The 10,972-nt window shown below is 35.6% G+C and overlaps 1 protein-coding gene across 2 annotated transcripts; it reads right to left on the bottom strand.

Moving 5' to 3' along the window:
* Positions 1 to 289: 289 nt before the first annotated feature.
* Positions 290 to 10,183, bottom strand: LOC115958835 (probable serine/threonine protein kinase IRE). 2 transcript variants are annotated; one of them, XR_004084683.1, is made up of 18 exons: positions 9,624 to 10,183; positions 9,457 to 9,536; positions 9,171 to 9,350; positions 7,411 to 8,712; positions 6,667 to 6,839; positions 6,252 to 6,498; positions 5,658 to 5,750; positions 5,427 to 5,567; positions 5,228 to 5,320; positions 4,325 to 4,526; positions 4,154 to 4,239; positions 3,474 to 3,562; positions 3,073 to 3,124; positions 2,942 to 2,998; positions 2,701 to 2,859; positions 2,247 to 2,327; positions 1,623 to 1,870; positions 290 to 701 (listed from the first exon to the last, which is right to left on the bottom strand). XR_004084683.1 is itself a non-coding variant. In XM_031077079.1 (17 exons), the coding sequence occupies exons 1-17, from the start codon at positions 10,108 to 10,110 to the stop codon at positions 1,799 to 1,801; spliced, it is 3,594 nt and encodes a 1,197-aa protein (XP_030932939.1). In that variant the 5' UTR covers positions 10,111 to 10,183; the 3' UTR covers positions 1,512 to 1,798. The 2 variants fall into 2 exon arrangements, 1 of the variants encoding a protein (XP_030932939.1); XM_031077079.1 differs by lacking the exon at positions 290 to 701 and having other exon boundaries at positions 1,512 to 1,870.
* Between the last annotated feature and the right edge of the window lie 789 nt (positions 10,184 to 10,972).

The following is a 10,972-nucleotide window of genomic DNA, read 5'->3' as shown; positions in this document are numbered from 1 at the left end:
ATTATTTTTCAATTAAATTATACTAGAAGTTTATAACTAAAATTGTGTAGCGCACGAGCATAATACTAGTTTTCTAATGTTTTCAATGAAAACATCCAAAGTTCAAATTGACCCTGTCCCAACTATCCAATTATTAAAATAATAAAAAATGATTCTATCTCGTAATATACATAATATACATGAGATCTACTTTTATGTAAGAAGAAGACATAGTAAACCGGGTATACGAAATAATTTCTCATGTTCTATATCCTACTGTAATCTGTTCAAGACAGTGTTCTACAATTTCAAACCTCTTTCCAATAGGACTTATTGAAATCAAATCAATTTCCCAATTGATTTCTTCCCTTTTTTTCCCTTCTCAAATGATGTCATTTCTTCCTTTGCCTACTGCAAACAATCTAAGAAATCATATTACAGAGAATGTATGATATGGAGCAAGTTGCTGCTAATTAGTTATATGATGGGGCAGGTAAAAACAAATCTCTCAGCCCATGAGAAATGAAGTTGGGTCTATTGCATCTCCACCACTTAACATCGTCATTAGTTATATCATTCTTTTCTGGGATAAGTAGAATAACCAGCCTTAGCTCAAACCCCATGGTGTGTGCAGTGCCCCTTAATTCATTCATAACAACGAATTTCCACACTACTTCTGGTTTCAACTTCATGATTCTCTTGAATTTAATCATTTATATCTCCTGCATTATGCACAACTTCTTTCAGCATGACAAATTTTAGGCAGTGAAAATTTCCTTTCATTGCAAATTAGCCTCAGCCATTGCAAAATTTTCCACAATGAATTAATAATTCACAGATTACTTTTGACATCTCTAACAAGCAAGGAAGTATTTTACAACGTACAGATGCTAAAAGAATGGCAATCATATTGACTTAAAGGAGGGAAATGCATAGATAAAAAATAAAAATAAAAATAAAAATAAAAATAAATAAATAAAACTTCATTCCATATTACTTAAGTACAACCAGTTTCAAAATTTATTGCAAAATTGGTTTTTACTTTATATATCCTGTAAGTACAAATGCCTCTTTACACCACCACCCCGAAGAATATTTGAATTTGTATTTTCAGAGGCCATCAAGGAAGCAAAGTACACAATTCAACTTCTAAAATAAAAGAGCAGAATCTGAAATATTCTAATTGACACACTGAAGTTTGTTCCTAGCAACATCCCACAGAAAAACTTAACATGTTTTCAAGAACCAAGAGTGGAAAAAAACTAATAGAATTATGCCTGCTTGACCAGAGATCTTGTCCATTTCCATAGGGCCAAGGTCAAGCTGTGCGACAATGTCCATTTCCCCATGAATATAGAGGAAAAAAAAGAGAAGCAAATTAAATTACAACAAATTTTCATTTTCCCAATTCTCTTGTTAGATATCTGGTCTCAAGAACAAAGGCGTCTCCAAGAGACCCATGAAAATTTAAAGCACTAAAACATGATTTATAACCTTTTACAAAATTTGAAAACCTAGAAAGGGTACAAAACTAATCAAAAAGAGCATGTAATTATATACACACACAAATACAAAATTACTCATGACCTTTCACAATGAAATGCCATTTTAAGTGCAGATAAAGTAAGAGCAAAACACCATACCGGCTTCTAGTGTCCAACAATAAGCTGGTTAGCATGAATTGAGACTTAGACCTATCTTTGTCTTCAGAAAGAACAATTACTATTCAAGAAATAAAAGCCATATCAGACAAGATGAGCCTTTTCATGATCTTTTCAACTTGGAGACTTTCCTCCTTGTCAAAAAACTGCATTATGTACTAATTGTCTAGCGATTCCTTGGAGCTCTTCACAACCAGATCGAAATTGATAGAAGCCAGCTGAGACAAGTTCTGAGAAAATAGGAAGCAAGTTTTCAATTTGGAGGGCAACCTAATAACTTGATCAACAGTTTCTATAATTTAAAAAGCATATTAAGAATGAAACCAGTCTGTATTTTCTCCAAAATGCTAAAATAGAAGTTACATCAATTCCAGGGAGAGAATATAGAACTCCTTGCTAGGATTGAAAATAAAACTACTGGAAACCACCTCCCAAAATACCAGAATAATATACAAACATAAATTTTTAAACCAGTATAAAAGATTATATAGCCGTACTCAGCAAATATTGAAAGCGGCAGAAGCAAAATGAAAAATTTTCATTGCCATGTGACATCTAAATTTCCCTGATGATGACAAAATAATAACTAGGTGAGGCAGATCTTACCTTGAATGAGAAATTACTAAATGAGTACTTCACCGCAAGGTTTGGGCCATTGAAATCTGCCAAAATGCCACATTCGTCACCCTGAACCACAAGTATACAATTGTGAGAACAGTATGTAATCACACAGGGCTGCAAGTAGGTCAAAAAGATTTTATTTTATTTTAAATGTAGAAATTCACACATATTAGTTTAGGATATTCAACTTCAATTATCTAATATTTAGCTATGATTATGCTACCAAATCCACACGATTCCATATGAATTTGGGTATCTTAAATCAAAGCAAGTCATATCACAGATGACTTTATTTTGCAACCAAATTGATATTAAGATTTTATCAGATCTTAGTTTCCCAGGACAGCTACTGGTATCAAGTGAAATCAGGTTCATGTTTTGATGTATTGAAAGACCTAGGTGCATAGACATAAAGATCACACCAAAGAAGCATGCATACATATTCATCATGTTCGTAGTTGTATGATCCGCTGCTGCATGTTTCAGTCAAATCATCAAAGTCACTACCTCCAGTGACATGATCATCTTCTATATTCCATATGTACCGGCTCATAAAATAACTTGTATCATGTCCTTCTGCTGTTGGTATGAACATAGCCTGCAGCCAATAACAGTACTTTGAAAATCACAATTTTATCAATACTTATTCCAAAAATTCAACAAAGTTAAAATAAGAAAACCTTCTGCCTGGCAAGTGTATCCCAGTTTATATCCTTGAAGAAAGGATGTTGCTTCACCTGTCAGGAAAGTCAAGGTTCTGCTTAAATTTATGAATTGAAAATAAAATTAATCTAATGACCTTTAAAATTACCTCCTTGGCACCAGTTGCTCCTAGTCTTTGAACTGAATTTTCAGTCAGCAATCTGCAATGGAGTGCACAAGCAATCTTAGTTAAAATGAAGATAAGTATTTTCTGAATTCCAGGTAGTAGATTACCACTATCTGCTTAGTTTTCACATGATTATCTTGTATCTGAATTAAATTATGAAGCAACCACACAACCCAATTTCAATCACATAAAACACACTATATATAATGAGTACAACACTAATGCGATTCCAATAACCATTTGCATTATAAATACAGTGACAAAGAGTTATTTTTCGATAAAAAGACATTAAAAAAATTGGAAAAGAGGTCACAAATCATACAACAACAATACCCTAAGTTATGCATTCCGAAAATGTACAGATCTAATTTTATGAATCTTACTTGTTAATCAAATCATGTGCTTCATAGCTCATCTCTTCAGGTATCTTTGGCCAATGTATATCTCTGTTTATTATATTGTCAAAAATTTGCTGCAAATACAAAGGATCCATTAGTAAAAGTTTCACGATCAAGACCAATGATTATCAAATGATTTGGTGCAAAAATCCTACAATTCCCTGTTTAAAGGCTCAAAATGATTCAAACATGATTTGAAAACAATAAAGTCATGCTAGCAGTCCAAAAAGAACAACCAATGGAAACACCAACAGAGCCAAGATATGAAGAGAAAATGCAGATGAAGCTTTTGGAAAGGGGCAAAGAAACAATTAAAATATGGCTCCATATACTCATCATATAACGGCAAAAACTTGATTCTATGTAATTCTCTTCTTTTTTTTTTTTAATCTATAAACTCTAAAACCAGCACAAAGCTTTTGGGATGTATGCTTCACCAATTTTTATAAAATATGCCAGAAGAAAGCGAAGAACATATTTCATGTTGCTTGCATAAAAAGAAACTTTAAAATCCAGACAAATGTAGAGCTTTGTCATATATTTCATTGCGATAAGGATTAGTTAAAACATACATATGTTGATGACAGTTGAAAAAGAAAACGAAAATCAACCATCTACTCCTGATAGCCTCTAAATCTAGCAATGATTTTATTCAGATAGCCTACCAGTGGATGTTCAGCATTGAATGGTGGAATACCCACAAGCATCTCATAAAGGATAACACCCACAGACCACCAATCTGCAGTTGCACCTGCAAGGAGGACAGTGTTGGAGGATCATACAACCAAACTGAAGAATATCCATCATACTATCTAATCTTTAGATAAATTGCGAACCATGTCCCATGCCAAGAAGTATCTCAGGTGCCAAATAATCAGGGGTGCCCACAACTGCTTGTTTTTGGCGCTGTTCTCTTTTTGATGAAGTTTCACTCTTTGGTTCATCATCTCCAAAAAAACCTGTACTGCTATCTGGTGGACCTGATAAGTCATCTGTGCTATTCATAAGACCAACCTTTGAAAGCCCAAAATCTGTCAACTGTAACACGGGATTAGAAATTTGTGAGAAGTGACAAATAAAACCTTCATGGCATAACATACAATAGAAGGAGGCAAGTGATTACTAATGGAACTCTAAATCTTAAAAGCAAAGAGTGTGTCTTTCTTGATAAAAAAAATAAATGAAAACCCCTTAAGAGAAGGTAGCCTGTGTTACAAATCAACTCAACTTCCACATGTATACAGAAAAACTCGAACATATTACATAAGGAAGTATCATCCTCTGATAATTTGTACCCAAAAAAAAAAAAAAAAACTGCTCCTTTCCAAAGACAATTTTTGATAAACTTAGATATTGACTAATGAAAGAAAAGCTATATATTTCTAAGGAAATACAAGCTATAGACTTATCAAAAAAAGAAGTACAAGCTATAGAATTTCCACACCCTACATGATAAAAAGGTCAGATTGAGTATATTCAGTAATTTTGAGGGTATTTTAGGCTATTCAAGATAATTCTTTTAATAGAATTACTAAACAAATTCCCATAAAAAAATTTAAAAAAAAAAAAAAAAGAATTACTAAACAAACTTTGAAACCTAAACGCTTATATAAAATGCACATAAATATTAATTATTCCAAAACTCTCTCCAAAAATGAAGGTTTTTTTTTTTTAACAAACAAAATGAAGGTATTTTAAATCATTTAAACAGTGAAAAATTAAAACTGCAAACCATTGACCTTGAGGTGACCATTTTGACCAATCAACAAATTGTCAGGCTTCAAGTCTCTATGAATAACATTTAAAGAATGCAGGTACTCCAAAGCAAGAACCTGAGGGAAATAAAGGAAAGTATTTGTACCATTTGTGAGAAACTTTTACTGAAGCGGATATTAATAAGAAAATCTAAGACAGACAGGGATATAAATAAGTCCTTACAATTTCTGAAATATAAACACGGGCCATGTCTTCATCCAAGCAGCCTAAATTTCTCAATAAAGAGTAGAGATCTCCACCATTTATATACTCCATGACCAAATATAGATTTTCCCTGCATGTGAAGGAGTAGAAAAACCGGACCTGTTCATCATCAGATCACATTCACATTAGAAATGTATATCCATGTGCAACGCATCCTTGAAAGGTTTATAAATTGTGGGACCTCCTTACCACAAAAGGATTGCGAACTGATATAAGGATGTCACGCTCCGCCAAAATACTTTCAACCGCATTTTTACGGATCATGTCAGCCTTCTTTAAAACCTGTAAAAATATTCAAAACATATTAAAGACTTTGAGATAAAGATTTTCTCAACTTGTAATCCATATACAAGCAATTAAGCTTTCAGACCAGACACACACACACAAGCAGACACAAAAAAACTTAAATGTGAACATACATGCAGTAATCTGTAATCAATATCAAAATGAAAATAAAAAGAAGCAACAACTCTTATATTCTAACTACTCACTTGATCATCCATGATAAACATATAGAGCTGAGACACGGAATACGTATGTCTTAAGGACATTAAAAGGAAACATAAATAATCGCCAACAAGACAAGATATTGAGCAAGGACACATTTTGGTCTTTCCCTGTCACACTACATGTACTATTGCATGAAGTCTAAGCATCATATATACTGTGAAACAGGAGGTATAAATATGTCCAACTACAGAAATTATATAAGCTTGTTTACCAACTCCTATTTTAATATTTCATCCATTTCATGGCGGTTTGCAGTTAGGTATAAATGCTGACCTTTATAGCAAATAAGTCACCAGTTGCTCTTTTCCGGGCAAGAAAAACTCGTCCAAATGCCCCCCTACTAATTGGTTTTATTATTTCAAAATCTTCTATCGATGTCCGATCCTTAGAAGATTGATTAATAGGGCTTGTGCGTAAACTGCGACCTGTATCATCTTCCACGGAACTCTCTTCATCAACCATGCCATTTGAGTCTACTTTTTCATCGTCTATCTGCCCACAAAGATGTACATATTTTTCCCTACAAATTTCAGATTGCAAACATGTGATGGCAATAGAAGCTGGAAATCAGATTTTTTTTACTAATTGTAGAGGTGCTCAAATATAGAGAATCTGTAGACATATTTCAAATTTTGTTAAAACCACAATAAACACATGAGATATAGTCTGAGATTAAAAATTGACTCACTGCAATAGTTTCTCTATACGTCTTCCAAAAGTCTCTACAACAAGGGCATCCACCTTTCTGTCCTGGATGGCATATTTTAGTTCTTCCAGCTTGTCAATCATGTACTCCAATGCAACGTAGTCACAATTATTTACATTTGCAACAGAACGAGCAATATCCAGCAACTTGTTTATCTGTCATTCATGGTTTGATTAACAAATAATAATTTCAGCAAAATGAATGCAATCCCAACATTAGCAGCCAGAAAATCATACTAGTTACCAGCAATGTCATTAAATCTCCATACTAATGACCAAAACAAAATGCAAAAAGAACCTCATTGATTAAACCATGTTTTGATAAAGGCTAAGCAAAATGAAAAAGTGTTAAAGAGGCTTATCAATAAAATAAAATAAAATAAGAGGAATCATTTGAAGGTAACATAGGAAAAATTATTTAACACAAAAGGGAAAGTTGTGTGTCAATATTGTAGATAGATACTCAAATTTTAGTATCAGCCATTTTTCAGAGATGAAAAGCAAAAAAAAAAAAGGGGGGGGGGGGGGGTGGTGGTGGAGAGAGACAGTTTGCATGATGAAGAACCAAATTGACGTATAAGATCCAAAAACACCATTTGCAGGATGGCGAAATTTGTATAAATTTATGCAGAAACCGAAAATAAAAAAGATACCAAGCCCTTTAATCTTAAGGAATCAAACAATATATGGGCAAATATATGGGAATATTATTTATCAGGTCAAATACCTGCTGATAATTCTCATGCTCTGATAAAGCACTCCATCCATTCAAAAGCAATTCAATCTGGTTGGTTCGTGGTGTTAATAATGGTGATCGCGGTGTCAAGGTTCCTCCTGATGAGGCTTTCGCGCATCGGTCATCTATGACAAGGTTATTATCAGCATCAGGGACACAGTCAAGCACACCTTCAGAGAATATACAAGCCAAGCTATTTGGCTTATTAGGTGACATATCATCTAAGTAATGCGTACTTAATGTAGACTCTCTAGCAACCTCAAAAGATCCTCTTGGACTATCGGCGCTTCTAGGCGTGCTCTTTGCAGTCCAAGATTCCAGGATCCTTTCAAGAGTCTCAGCAACTCTTTCAAGCCGTTCATTAACAGTTAAGCCTTTCAAGTCACATCTATCAGCAATTGTACATATTTGAGAGTGCTGTTCTACATGCACAGTTGGTATTTCTACCTCACAAATACGACAGATCATCAAATCCTCATATGCAACATTTTGCTGATCCCAGAGATTGACTCTCTGTAACCCTGCAGAAGCCTCTGACTGTTCAGGGTGGCATGGCAGAGTATCCAGATTTTCAATACCCTCCTCACCACCAGTTTTTTTTTCATCTTTAATTTGCAGCTCACCCGTCTTTGAGGGTGACTCAAGAGCATCATAGCCCTTTTTATTTTTCCCAGCAGCACCAGGAAGTTTCTTCCAAGATGACATTCTATAGTTACTTGAAGCTGAATCATTACTCCTGGCAGTGTTGACTTCCACCTCATCAGCTCCATTACTGGTATCTTGTTCTGCTTGACCTTTCTTATTAATCTGACTTCCTTTTTCCTGCCCATTAGACTTCTTTACCTGCTTCTTACTCAACTCCTTCACATTAAATGGCCCACTAAAGTCCGGCTGTGTAGCTGAATACTCTCCAAGATCACTGCACTGATGAAGTCCCAGGATGTGATCTTCTTCAAAACCACTCTCTTTCTGGAACTGCACAAGCCGGGTGCAACGAGTGAGGATAAAAAGTAGGCGGGTATGTGCTTGTTTGAGGATCCCCATTGGTAGCTCCTGTCTCCGGTCATCCAAATTCTGTACAATTCCTTCACACTTCACCCAAAATTCAGTAGATGGCATCTTTGCACAGCGCTGAGCAACCACCAACAAATCCTCCAACCCCTCCTTCCATTCAGGGTGAGACTCTGAGGTCTTATCAAGCATACCCACCATGTCTCCAGCATATGCACCTAAATCAGAATTAACCTCTTGCTTTAACTTGTCAAACTTTGCCCTTACTGCCACCATAATCTCCTAAAAAATTTAAAGGAACGTAAATACAATGCCACAAAACACAACGAAAATCTACCTTCCCCCCTAACAAAGTAATAAACAACCAAATCTTTACCATTCAATTCTATATTACAATGTACCTTCAAGCATAGCAAGAACTAATTAAACAGTCTTATCACCCTATAATATTCACATTAAAGTTCTATACAGCTATATCTTTTCTATTCAGTAACATGTATTACAAAATATCCATGATCCCTAGGGATTTCTCCCTATAATACATTATAAAACGAATATAGGGACATCATTCACATTTGTGGCATGGCCTTATTGGTGTATAATAAAAATAGTGTCAGTAATAGAACAAAATGAAATTAGTGTAACTCCAATCACGATAGACTATATCAATACCTATATAAAATTTTGTATTCCTAGCATTATTCTAGCTTAAACAGATATTCTAGCTTAAACAGATATACCTCCACGTAGCCGAATGCGCGAGACTTCCAAATCGGAAATGGACGAACTCCTTTGGAGTTGAGCTCATGAGAGAAGCTCTTGATATCATGATTTCTATTCTTACGCCCACTCGTCACGCGCAGTATCGCTTGGAAACGAGGCGAATGTATTTCCTTGGCAAATGCTGATGCATGATTAACCTGCCCACACAGGCGCGCGCACACACACACAAACACAGAAAACCTAATAATACGTACATTCTTTGAAAGAAAGAAAAAAGTACCAATTCATGAACAATTTCATTACCTCAAACCCTAAACTGAGCCCTAGATTGAGTGGCGATGGCGCTCTCATCGCTCTAGTTTCACTCCAATGAACCTTTTTCCCTATACACATTTCATCAAAATTCGAGAATTCAGATTTCATTTCACGTATAATGTAAAATTTTCACACAGAAAGAGAGAGATCTGTACGAATTTGTTGGTCTGAGTTTAACATGGCAGGGTGGCGAGAAAAGACCGATTTGATCGGGATCGTGATCGGGATCTTAGACATGTTGGACTCGGCGGTGCCTGAAGCAGCCACCGACGCCGCCGTCGTCGTCGTCGTTGTTGTCGGAGGAGCATCGTCGTTCAACGACGTGAATCGCAGCGGCGAATGAGATGAGCGAGTTCGAATGTGATTAAGCCCCAACGACGACGGTTCCAGAATCGGCTCCGCCGAATCTCTCTCACCATTACCGGGGTCCACTACGCCATCGTTTTCATCACCTTCTTCTTCTTCTTCTTCTTCTTCTTCTTCATCTTCGTTTTCGTTTTCGGATTGGTCATGCTTCGATGAACGACGTCGGGTTGGGATGCGTGGGATTTTCCGGAGCTTGGATCGTAAGGAAAGCGGAGTGGTGGCGGTTGAAGATGATGGAGACGACGTCGTAGCCGGGTCTTGCTGAGGGTCCGACATGAGAGATCGGGTTCGGATCTTTCATTTCATTTCTTTTTTTTTTTGATAAGGTCTTTCATTTCATTTCGTTCTGTCTTTTCCTTCGATTCTTCTTTTTCTAAGTGTAAGGAGTGATATTAGAGAGAGAGAAAGAGAGATTTTCGCGGGAGATTAGGGGGAAATAGGGTGACACGAGAGCCCTCTTCGGTTGGAGACTTTGAAAATTCGGTTTTTTCAAAACTATACGTGCTTCCCGCTAAGTTTATATTCACTATTTTATTTATTTTTGGTAGGTCGTACGCGTTTTTTTTTTTTTTTTTTTTTTTTTTGGGTGAATCTGTTTCTAGTTACAGACAACGGAGACCAAATAAACAGGATAAATAAACCGAACCTATCTATATCCATATCCCAAACAACATTTGTGGACAGATCACAGATATGGGCTTTGACCCAAAAGGCCTACAAAACAAGCCCATATGAAATTAAGCAATGGGTCGGACCCATTACATTTACATCCACTAATTAAAGTAAAAACATCTTTCTAACCCTAATCCATTACTTGTTTAAAAGGTAAATTCTAAAGTTAGAATATTTTACAACAAATGTTTACAAGCTAATGTGCTAGTAAATTTGAATTGTTTTTATATGATTTGCATTATATTAATTTGTGAATTTTATAGAGTAGAATTTGAAGTATTCTTAACATCATACTTTCAAAATGTCTTTTAACTAAAAACAAGATAATTTGTGGTGTGCCAATCGGCCCAATCCTAGGTGTTGGAGTTGCTTGGCAATTCGGGAGTGCCATTCAATCATTAAGTTTTACAACATAGCGTTTTTTACTGCTAAGAGAATTGCTTGAGCTTGGCCTCATAAAGGTGAA

This window comes from Quercus lobata, chromosome 9 (assembly GCF_001633185.2).
Source record: "Quercus lobata isolate SW786 chromosome 9, ValleyOak3.0 Primary Assembly, whole genome shotgun sequence".
In the NCBI taxonomy this organism is placed as follows: domain Eukaryota; kingdom Viridiplantae; phylum Streptophyta; class Magnoliopsida; order Fagales; family Fagaceae; genus Quercus; species Quercus lobata.
The sequence above is the reverse complement of the archived record's forward strand: the minus strand, read 5'-3'. Positions and strand labels throughout refer to the sequence as shown.

Coding starts and splice junctions, on each gene's coding strand:
- LOC115958835 (XM_031077079.1), bottom strand. CDS start 10,110: ATGTCGGACCCTCAGCAAGACCCGGCTACGACGTCGTCTCCATCATCT. Junction 9,537..9,623: donor AAACTCAGACCAACAAATTC/GTACAGATCTCT, acceptor AAATGTGTATAG/GGAAAAAGGTTCATTGGAGT. Junction 2,860..2,941: donor ATACACTTGCCAGGCAGAAG/GTTTTCTTATTT, acceptor TATTGGCTGCAG/GCTATGTTCATACCAACAGC.